The 11433-nt window shown below is 43.7% G+C and overlaps 1 protein-coding gene across 1 annotated transcript; it reads left to right on the top strand.

The window, feature by feature from the left end:
• The first annotated feature begins 1420 nt into the window (after window positions 1–1420).
• On the top strand, window positions 1421–7408 carry LOC131261479 (gamma-tubulin complex component 6). Its single transcript, XM_058263522.1, has 4 exons — window positions 1421–1822; window positions 1891–2461; window positions 2535–3250; window positions 4003–7408. The coding sequence occupies exons 1-4, from the start codon at window positions 1421–1423 to the stop codon at window positions 7054–7056; spliced, it is 4743 nt and encodes a 1580-aa protein (XP_058119505.1). The 3' UTR covers window positions 7057–7408.
• The last annotated feature ends 4025 nt before the right edge of the window (window positions 7409–11433 follow it).

Raw genomic sequence — 11433 nt, 5'->3', positions numbered from 1 at the left:
GCCACATAAAAAAAATAAAAATATGTTCCATAATTTTGTAAAATTTTTATGATGTTTTTGTTTCTGAAATCTATTTTCTACACTTTAATGGGGAGATCATAATGATTACAAAAATACGAATAACAAAATGGTCTTAATTGTGAAATAAAAAACGGAATTATGTCGGTTCCGTCGGCTCATTTTTAGCTGACAACTATTTCTAAGTCTGGTTATGTTTTATTATCAATAAAAAACTACTACTTCAATGAGCACTTCATTGTTTATTTGATTTCATTATGCATCATTTTGAAGTTCTATTAAAGTTTGCTAGCTATATTGGCCGTTTGCAAAAATCACGTGTACAGGCTTGAATTTGAGCAAACATGTTCTCACTTCCAGTGTTGCCAATCGAGATGTCCAATATATTTGAGCATTAACTGACCACCAAGGTGTATAGTGTATAGCTGTTCCTTACAATAACCATCTTGTTTACTATGAAAGTACAAACATCAACATTAGTGTTGGGAAAATCGATTCCCGTTTGGGATTCCAATCTTTCGATTCATATCCATTTGGAGATCCGGATCTCCGAATCCGAATCCTAATCCGTCATATCATACTCGGGGTCCACACTACAGCGCGTAGTCCCGTCACGTAACGTGACTCCGCCTGACAGGTGGCTAAACTCCATATAAAAAAATGTCGCACAAATCGCGATAGACGATGCCTAGTGTAGCAACAGCGAAAAACGCGACGTCGCGCTAGCTCTTGTCAAATGTCAATTCGAAACGTAAACAAACCGACATCTGGACAAAACTTAAACAAGCCGAAACAAAAACCCGTACAAAACGAGCAATATTATCCACGAAACATCGGAATTTTCGTTGTACTACTTATTTCTAGCCTTCACAAATGAAATTCAGTTATGAAACTCAGTGACGTATTGAATTGACATTTTTACCAAAATTTTGTCGGGTGCCGAAACGTAAACAAACTGCTCTTCAACAAGTAGGAGATGACGGAGAAATATATACCTTCTACGGTGGGGCAAAATATCGTCGATGTTTGTTTTAGGTTGTTTTCTTAGTGAATTTCAAATGTAGAAGCGCCAAACTCACTAAGGGTGCATAAAATATGTAGCTAAACAAATATCATGCATTACTAAGTCAAAATTCAACAAAAAATTTAGCCGAGATTGCGCCCCAATGTGATACATATTTCCACATACTCCCCTACCTCTGTCGCGCTTGGCTTGCGCGATTGTTCTACCGAAACTGGGCTACTTTTGAAACGAGACGTCGCAATCCTTCAAATGGTAATCGAATCTTTTGAATCCGTCTAGGGATCGAATCTTCGAATCTTCGGAATCCCGATTCTGTCAACACTAAACAACATAACAAATTTGTAATATTGATTTTTCCAGCGTATTGTGAATGCTAAAATGCATTCCGATAGTGTTTATAGGCTCGTTGACGAGCTTATCGGTGCAATCGCGAACCAGTGCCGCTTGGAAGTGGGCGTAAAAGTGACCAAAAAATGCAAATCGCTAGCATTTGGAATCCTGCTCGGCAAGCAGCCCGCCGCAAGTATCGGAATGTGCCAGGAACCGGCGCCGAATAGTAGCACTTGGGATCCGTTGGAAATGCTAGAATGCAATCACTTTGAAATACAAATGACGGCCCGTTACCAGCATCAAGTGGCGCAATGTAATCAATTTGGCGATTTGTTGGATGAAATCAGAAGCAAGGGAACCAATCTGATTGATTCGGATCGTGCGCTACTACTGTTTTTACTATCGTTGAAAAACGCTGCAAAAGATGATTGCTACGATGTCTATGTGGAGGTAGTGTACAGTCTTGTGAATAGTCCCTAGTTGATATCACTCATCGAATGTTTTTATTTTTGTTCAAGACACCTTTTTTCGGTCACTACAAAATGCCCGCCACACGCTTTGGCCCTTATCCGGTCTTCCACGACGAGGACTTCCGAATCGATGATCGTTTGATAGCATCATGTTACGATGCAAAAACCAATCCATATCTATTTCGTGCCACAAACAACATATTTACTTCCATCATTGCCGACATGATTGCCAACGAGTCATCACGAAAGGATCCCTTACCGGTAGACTGTTCCTACTTTAGCGATGAAATGGCCAACCTCGGGCACTACCAGGGCCCATTTCGGTACAATCTGCTGAAGGCAATTCGTCGATCCAACGACAATTCTACAAAGTTGCTGGCCAAATTTGAGTTTGTACAAAACTGTAAACCAGAGGAACCGGTAAAAAAGAAAGAAAAGATGATATTCGGCTTGAACTGGGAGAATCTCGGCCAACGTTACGTACCTGAGGAAAAGGCACTAGCTTCCGAATGCCCGGGAGCGTTGCTGCGGCTGTATGGGGTGGATACAAAAGAGCGTCACAATATGACAAGAATTGTTTCCAGAGAAGACTTTGTCCGTGATGTTAAGTTTCTTATCAGTGAGTATCCTTGAAGTGAAATTAACTGCTTCCTCTAAAAAAAATCTGTTTTGTTCTCTACTTCCTCACACAGCCGGTGTTGGTTCCAGTCTGTTCCATTTCGATGACACCAATCGATTCCAAGCGCTGCCCAACATTACAATTGAAAACATTCGCACTGAATCGATAAAATCGTTGATCGATGAAGCGCTAGAAATCGGTACATGCTTCCGGCGTTTGCATATGATGACGCGAAAGAACCCTTACACGCTGGAGATGATACTGGACGGGTTCGTGTTTAAAGCGTTCTGTGAAAGTGTCGAAAATTTCCTCTGCTGCTACAGGGTCATCGTGAACGGGTACACTGGTCACTCGCTGTTGCGGCTGTTACAATTACTTACCCCCGCCAACGAGCAGCTACTCTCGATGGCCAAACTGTGCGGTATTCATCCGAAAAATGAAAGCGATCGTGAGTTTCCCACCGGATCGCTGTTGCTTGATCATTTGTACAGCGAGCTGATCGAGGTTACACACCCGGGTGTGTACGTGTTTCTGCTCTGCACTCTCCGGCGCTGCTGCCTCGAGTACTTTGCCGTCTTTCAGCGGTGGCTGTTCGAAGGGCAACTGCACGATCCGTCCGGGGAGCTGTTCGTATACTATGTGGACAATTATCGTACCAACACGAAGAACTTTTTCGACAAAGCGTATCTCATTCGAAGGCAGAGTGTGCCAGGATTTCTGCGTGGCTACGAGGAGGATATTTTGCTTTGCGGAAAGTATGTTATGCTTCTGAAGGCGTTTCGACCATTGGTGAGTAGCCTCTGTTGGTGAAATATTGCTTACCATTCAATTATATACCAAAATGATTCATTCAGGGGGTTCACGACAGCTAAGCGCTGGTTAGAAATTCGGCCCATGAGCGCCGAGGCTCACCACCTCGACGGCGTGGGTTCGAATCCCAACCGAGACCGGACCCTCCCCTGTACGAGGGGACTGACTATCCACATACACATAGGGTAAAAGTCTCGTAAGCCCTTAACGGGCAGGCATGACCAACAAAGTCGTTTACGCCAAGGAGCGGAAATGATTCATACCATATGATTATGCTTCTATAAATTCAAATTAAACTCTGATTAAAAAATGGTGCTAGCATTTAACGGAAAGTATGGCCATCCTTCTTACAGTTTACAATTGTATTTCTACTCCACATGTAGGTGTTATCGTACTACAATCAAAATAGCGGTAGTTTTGATCCCTACGCTATTTTCGATTTCAATATCTCAAAAACAGCTGAATATAAAAAAACACTTTTCATTGAATGCAAAGCTAAATGTTTTCGAAAAGAGCCGTTAAAAAGATCGCTAAAAAGCATTCGACCAAGATTCCAAAGCAATGTATTCTATCGCTGAAAAGTTTAACACTGAATTCTAGTGATTTATTTTTCATCTTATTTGGCAAATCTGAATGCAGTTTTTGCTACACGGTGAAGTATTTTTTTTCTCAATTTGTTATGCAACTCATTAAAGATGTTTTGTCCAATTTCTCTTTTCCTATGTTTGCAGCATCCAATTTTTACTCTCCGTCAACCGGAGCTGAACGTTTGCTTGTCCTTCGAAGACATTTCGCAGCTGCAAAAACGATGGCTGCAATACGCGGCTAAGGCGAGAAAACTGTGCGGCCCGGCCGTGTCGGTTCGAGAGTTGTACGAAACCAGGCAGCGTGAAAGGGACGAGTTTTATCGGTTGGTGGAGGCCAACTTCCGCAGCTTCATGGACCAGTGGCGGGTAGAGCAGGAAACGGAAGCGCTCGAGCTGAAACGCCGCAAGCAGAAGCAGATGGAGGATCTGCTGGGTCAGTTGAATGAGATACGTGCGACCAAGCTGACGGCCAAGCGGCAGGAGCTGCAGGAGCAGTTGCAATTGGAGCACGCAAGCTTGGAGGGGCAGAACAGGGAGTTGCTACAAGAAAACTATGCGCTTACACAACGCGTCCGGAAGTATACAGAGTTGAATAGGTTGATGGACGATAAGCTGGATGGGTTGAAAGTGGCTGCGGCGGCGATGGCATCGTCGGCGACGGAAGGCACCATCATTCCGGTGGTAACGATTACCACAGAGACCTCTGGCGGCACTGATGGAGGTGCTAGCGACGACGGACCTTTTCAGAGCTGTCGCGAAAGCATCACCAGCGCGACCAGTGTTTCCATCTACGAGGACGCACAAAAGTCACCGGCGCAAAGCGTCGGTTCTTCGCCTTATGGGGCTGATAGCAGCAGCAGCACCTACAGCACCAGCGCACGATGTGAAACGGCCGAAGCAGACCTGTCCGGTGCGAGTGCGGAGGATCTCAATTGTACGATCGTCGAGGGCCCGATAGTGCCATTGGAGACGACGTTACCCTCGGCACTGGAAAGTGATCGACTCAACTCGAACGTACCACTGGAGGTGGCCGTTAGCGAGGGAGAACGCAATCGCCAGAGGGTTTTGGGGTCAACGTTGGGTACGTATTTGAATGAAGACCACGTCAATGCGAACGTGGAGGAAAAACGAATCGTTGCGACTGCGAGCAGCGGAATGCGTAAGCTTACCGAAGCACAACGTAATAAGCTGAAAATCCTCTCGCATGAGTTCGAGATCGCCGATCCGCGAATGATCGATGCCAACTGCAATCTGCTCGAGGAACGGCGCAAAAACAGGGATCGCATTTTGATCAGCGACTACACAAGCCGTGAGGACGACTCGGTTGTGCCCGGCAGTGGGGAACTGGGCAGCGGACAGGAATTAACGGAACTGCAGCGTAACCGCCGGAAGATTATGAGTCAGGAGTACAATCTACTCTCAGATGAACCGGGATTGGAGGTCGGCCAAAATCGGGTGGAACTTAAGCAACGGCCGACGATGTACTTGAATCTCGATTCAGATCGCGCCAGAAATCGACGGCGCATTCTGGAGTCCGAGTACAACATAGCGACGGGCACAGAAAACTTTCCCGGCACACCGATGTCTGTTGGCAGCGAAACGGACGTCAGTCCGATGGTTGCTTCAACGTCGGCCGACGAGTTGGAAAGTCCACTTCATGTGGTGAACGCCGATGTCAACGCAAATCCGGTCACAGCAAAGATTGCGCCGGGGCTGAAACTGGATGTGACGCGCGCTGCAATGGAAGCGGCCGATCGATTTACGGCAAACGATAAACCGTTTGGAATTCCCGGGACGGCGGTGCTTGAGCTGGAAACACCAGCCAGCGCACTGAAAGGAGCGTCGGGCGATGTAACGGACGGTGGGTTTGATTTTACAAGGGCCAAATCATTGGAGAGACGATCGGGGTTGGACTATTCTCGTGCGTTAGCGGCAGAATCAACGGATAATGAAGAGGATGAAATCTATCGGGAGTTTGTGGAGGCGATGAAGAAGCAGTGTAGCAATTTTTGTCGTTTAGCAATCCCACCGGAGGATGATTGGACCGTTCCGGGCAGGCAGGCCAGCGATGGGTTGCACAAGAATGAACTCAGCAGTGTTGATGTGCTGACGATCACACGCTTCCTGCAGTATTCGCTGGTAATTCCTCTCAAGGCGCACATGGAGATTGTGAACAATGAAATTCTGAAGATGTATCTGTACGATTTGAACATTCTTGCTCACTTCGAGAGCCTCCGGAACTACTTCCTGCTGATGGACGGTGAGTTTTCCGCACATATCTGCGACAGTTTGTTCTTCCAGCTCGAAAGTGTTCGCACACCGGAAGAGCTACTAAACTACCAGACACTCCATTCGATCCTCGACGGAGCACTGTACTCGAGCAACGCAGGAAAGGATCGTAATGCCGACCGGGTTTCGTTCATCGTGCTCAAAATACCGGAAAAATTCGACTTTTACTCGCCGAACGTGTTCGGCATGCTGGACCTGAGCTACCGCGTTGAGTGGCCACTGAATCTTATCCTCACACCGGATACGATTGAACAGTACACGAACGTTTTCAAGTATCTGGTCAAGGTGCGTCGCGTTAGTTACGTGCTGGAGGACTCCTTTCAGCTACTGAAGGAAGCGAGCAAACGGCACGGAAAGCCATTACTGCATTCGCCGCAATACGCACGAGTTCAGCTCGTCCGTCACAAGCTGTCGCAGCTGGTGAACGCACTGAAAAACTACATCACCAGCAGCGTACTGCACGCATCTTGGGAGACGTTCCGGGCGGACCTGCAGGATGGCACGGAGACGATGGACGATCTCTACAGCAAGCACCGGGCGTACGTAAAGCGCATCATCTTTCTGTGTCTGCTGAACAAGCGGAGCATAGAGTTTTACAGCAACATCGAGCAGATCTTTCGCGTCGTGTTGCACTTTTATCGTCATCTGCGCTCAAAGGATTGGCGCCCGGGTTCGGCAAAGGGCGGCCAGAACGATGTAACTGCCGGACCGCAGTACTATGTACATCCGCGCTACGAACAGATCCTAGACGACGAGCGTGACTTCGAAAAGCTCATCAGGTGCATGATCTTCCTTGGGAACAAGATGTGCAATCATGGGCATCAGAAGGAAATTTCCGAGTTCTTGCATGTCATCAACATTAACGGTTATTATGATGATCCGGCAGCAGCATCGCACCAAACTTGTTAAGTCTATACGTCAACTCGAGGGTGCGAACTGGTCGATAGCTAATTTGCAAAAAAATGGTTCGTTTCTCATTTTTGAATGTCTGTTTCGTGAAAGCCTTGTATGTTCTCTATTTCTATTCTACGAAATGGATTCAGATCTGTTTCGCATTCTCCTTCCTACAACAATTACGATATCGGTAAGAAAATGTTCCATCATATTATGTTTACTGTTGTTTTGTTGTTGTTCAAGTTGTCATTTCTCAGTTTAGGATAGTAATACTCATATCATCGCTACTACAATTAGTGTAAGGCTCTGTTCAAAGGAGCTTTTTAACTTAACTAGCTTTACAAACATGAATAAATATATTTATACAAACCAATAATGATTGCATTTTTCTTGGGAATATCCAATCACTGAAATCAGTGCCTTCAAAAGGCTTTATTGGGTGACTTAACACTAGAATACATTGCTTTGAAATCTTGCCCGAATTCTTTTTTTGGCCGCTCTTTTTACACGTCATTTTTTTTAAGATTTTTCAAATCCGTAAACGGTTACTTTTTAGAATATTTGTTGACTATCTTTTGAGGTTTCTAATGTTTTGATATAGCACTTCATCATTCCGCTAGCAAAAAAAATCCATCGATTTTTAATCCTTTTCAATTTTTTTTTTCAAAATGTATCCTGTAAATTCCTCAAAAAAGTGTGCACTAGAATGCTTGTATATTAGCAAAGCTTTAAAAAATAATGTAATTTTCGTAAAGTTTACGAATTTGAAAAAGCTTCAAAAATATCGAAGTTATAGCGTTTTAAAAGAGCGGTCAAAATGACCGCCTAAAAACATTCTAGTGATAGTCCAGTTGGTTGTCGGACCTGGTTGAACAGAAAAATCTGAAATGTTTGTTTCGGATGTAGCTTTGGATTTAAAGAAAAGCCTTATTTTTTGTGAAAATATTCAGCCGTTTTTGACATATTAAAATCGAAAACTGCGTTGCGGTCAAAATGACCGCTGTTTAGATTCTAGTGTTAAGCGGAATATCCCTATCTACCCCGTTAGCCGTTGGAGACACTTGGTTTTATGTTCATTTTTCGAAAGCTATCAATTGGAATCAGTATAAAAGAAGAATAAAAGTAAATTATTGGGTCAATGTTCTAACCGGATTCGTCGACTCGGATACGTTGCTTGAAAACATGCAACTGCATGGTGACTTTTATTGCTGCTGATAAATGAGACATCATTATCTATCCCTAAAATCGTGGAAAAAGTGGTAGTGAACAATTTGAATAAAACTATTATTTACTATACTATATATAAATGTTTACATACCTAAAATTATTAAATTAAACTATCAATAAAAACAAAACGACACGAAGGTCGCAATATGAATATGAAAGCTAGCATACCAATAACACCGACATATTTATTTTTATACTTACAATCTGAGTAACAAAAATCCCCTTAATTTTTCAACTAATTTCCAACAATTTGCCTGTGGAGTTTATCTCTTTTCAGTAAATGTATTTTATTCTATTATTTACTTTATTACTGACTCTATTTATTATTCACAACAAATATTTTGTGCTTTTCATCATCTTGATGAAATATGGATTTGATGTAATTTGTCTCAAGGAAAGATACCAAAGAAATATGTTTAATTTTGGTGTGTAGTATAGAATGTTATCGTCCCGTTTTATTCCTTTTGTATTGGTGCTCCCCGAAGGTCTTTCTAATTTAGGAGCTTTTTTTATTGTCGATTCACCCATTATAAGATGAAGCCACGAGTGTACCACCTTCCCGAGGAAAGTGAGAAGTTTAACGGATGTTGTCATTAAGAAAAACCTGTACAGAACTCTAAAACGAGTTTCTAGACGCCATAAAGTAACGGTATGTTTTTCTCTCTTCTATCTATGCGGCTTTTCACTTTCGTTTCCATCCATCGCGTAGATTCGTTCCGTTCCGTCGTTCTCGGGCTGACCGTGAACCCAAGCCCTCGGTAAGCCCTGGGCTCTGGGCCTTCCACAACCTCCACTACTTTCCCTACAGGCCCAGCGAGCTTGAGGCAGTTTCCCATCGAACCTGCATTCCCTTTCGTTCATTGTCCCTGATTGTCCCGTTCTTCAGGACTTTGCCACGCATGAGCTTCACTTTCGTGAAGGTTGCACCAGTATCTTCGAGGCGCTCCGGACAGGTTCGAGATCTCGTAGAGACCATCAAAGCTACACCGGATTGAGGTTCGAGTACCGTTACAGCATAGTCGGACAGGGTGCGTTACCACGGTCTACGGGGAGTTGTGGCGGCAGCGTTTTGGAGCCTTTTGTTTTGATTACGACTTTCCGCTCGACCCTTAAGTTCGGTCGACGTGGAAAGAGAGTGGGGGGGGGGGGGGGGGGGGGGGGGTTGTTTAGGGGTAACGGCCACTGCCAGCTTAGGCCACGAAAGCCGATAATCCGTGACAGCGGGCATCCAGCGTCCGGAGAAGCGCCTTCACCTTCAACAGTCCGAACGGTAATTGATGTTTCCTTTCGGAATGTTTCACTTTTTAGTTTCCAGATACAACGAAAACATCTGCATCATTGTCGGTTTGATGCCGCACGCCGTGATAATGAAAGACGCTGCATAGAGTTTACACTGGTGGTTATATATTTTGCATGTTTGTGAAAATAAATCTAAATAAATATCATTCTCCAATGTTTATTGTGCGCCAATATCTGGGTATTGGCCGTTCTAAGTCTGGGTAGTTTAAATTTTACTTTATCGATCTATGGTTCGTTTTCTTTAGTTGACTGTTCCTTAAGACTTGAAACAGATGTACAAAGTCAAAAATTCAACCATAATTAAATTCTAACACCTCAAATGCAAAAATTTTATCACAAGGTAGAAGAAAAACTGGCATTAGGTACGGTCATACGAGACGAACCCTGCTTTTTCAGATTCCAGTGACAAGCGGCGAAAGATTCGTTACGTGTGAACGCTAAAAGGTTCGGCGAACCTTTTTTTGGCATTCGTTTGTAATAGTGTGCAAAAGGTTCGCCATGAAAGGTTCGTGTCGTGTGACCGTACCTATTGAATTATTTATAGAGAAAGTATAGAACATTCAAAAACTCTACAATGCTTTAGCATATTTTGGTTGAAAAGCTCTGATTCTCTGTTCATAATTATAAAACGCACGATAGAAAATGTTATCTAATCCTGGAATGAAAATAAAATTCCGAAACGTGTCTTTCAGAAGCCGCAATATTTTTCTATTATTTCAATATTTTATATATAAATCATGGCGCAATATTTTAATTATAAATCATGGCGAGCAACGGTGCGCACATCACTGTACATAAGTCATCTGACGAATTCGAACGAATCATCTTCAAAGTCGTGATGGTTACCACCTCCTGCTGGCCACCGTGGTGCCGTGGCGGAGGTCATTATCGTGCAAGAGGTGCAGCGACAGGTTTCGGGGCATTTGACTGCATTCGACTTCAATCCCGGGAGTGAAACGAAATGCGCCGTTATTAGGCAACGGACGATCGGCCATTGCCGCTGATGACGATAACTGCGGGAAAGGGTATACGATCAGTAATAATTATGCACCCTCGTCCCACACTGTGACATAAGACAGCGCTAGAGGAAATCTTCCTACCGATCGAGGATTTCAGGTAGGATGCTACGGGTGGACGGGCATCGGGAGTCAGGCTCTACCGAGGTGTCGCAACTTTCAGGGACGGCTATGATTTGCTCATTAGTTAGTCAATGGAAAACCTGCATCTGTGGGTGAAGATCAGTTTTCACGCTGACAGCAGCTACGATAAGCCAAACTATCCGTATTTGTCGCTGTCGGGTTATTAATGCAACTTACTTCGCCCCTCAGTTATTTTGAATGCTATTTGTAACCGTTTTCGATTTGAGGATAATGCACACTTAACGCAGGTTCGTGGTTGGTAAAAAAGAAGACTGGTTCGAAAATACTGGGGAGCTACCGTTAACTAAGTTACATCGAAAAACTATGATTATAGTCGGAAGAATATTATATTTCTAACCAAGGCTTTATTAGCGCAAGTAGCGAATTTACTTCAAAAAGTGAGTCGAGGAAAGCATTCCATTATTCCACATTGCTGGATTGTTTTACAATGTTTCTAATTGTTATGTGCTTAAATAGATGGAATGAGTGGATGAGTAGTGAGTTGGTCCAAATTGGTTGTAAATTGGTCTTCATGTGCAACATAACCAATTAAGATTCAGATGGTACTGGGATTATTCAGAATATTCTGCAACTCTAAAGTTTTGAGAAAACCAAGGATAAGGCCTAATTGCGGGGGAAAAAACCCAGAGAACCCAAAATGTCAGCTAGAGCATAGTGGTTGTACCAATATGGCATGGTCCGTAATATCAGTATAAATATATAAATA

The sequence above is a fragment of the Anopheles coustani genome, chromosome 3, assembly GCF_943734705.1.
Source record: "Anopheles coustani chromosome 3, idAnoCousDA_361_x.2, whole genome shotgun sequence".
Taxonomy (NCBI): domain Eukaryota; kingdom Metazoa; phylum Arthropoda; class Insecta; order Diptera; family Culicidae; genus Anopheles; species Anopheles coustani.
The sequence above is the reverse complement of the archived record's forward strand: the minus strand, read 5'-3'. Positions and strand labels throughout refer to the sequence as shown.

Coding starts and splice junctions, on each gene's coding strand:
- LOC131261479 (XM_058263522.1), top strand. CDS start 1,421: ATGCATTCCGATAGTGTTTATAGGCTCGTTGACGAGCTTATCGGTGCA. Junction 2,462..2,534: donor TGATGTTAAGTTTCTTATCA/GTGAGTATCCTT, acceptor TTCCTCACACAG/CCGGTGTTGGTTCCAGTCTG. Junction 3,251..4,002: donor TGAAGGCGTTTCGACCATTG/GTGAGTAGCCTC, acceptor CTATGTTTGCAG/CATCCAATTTTTACTCTCCG.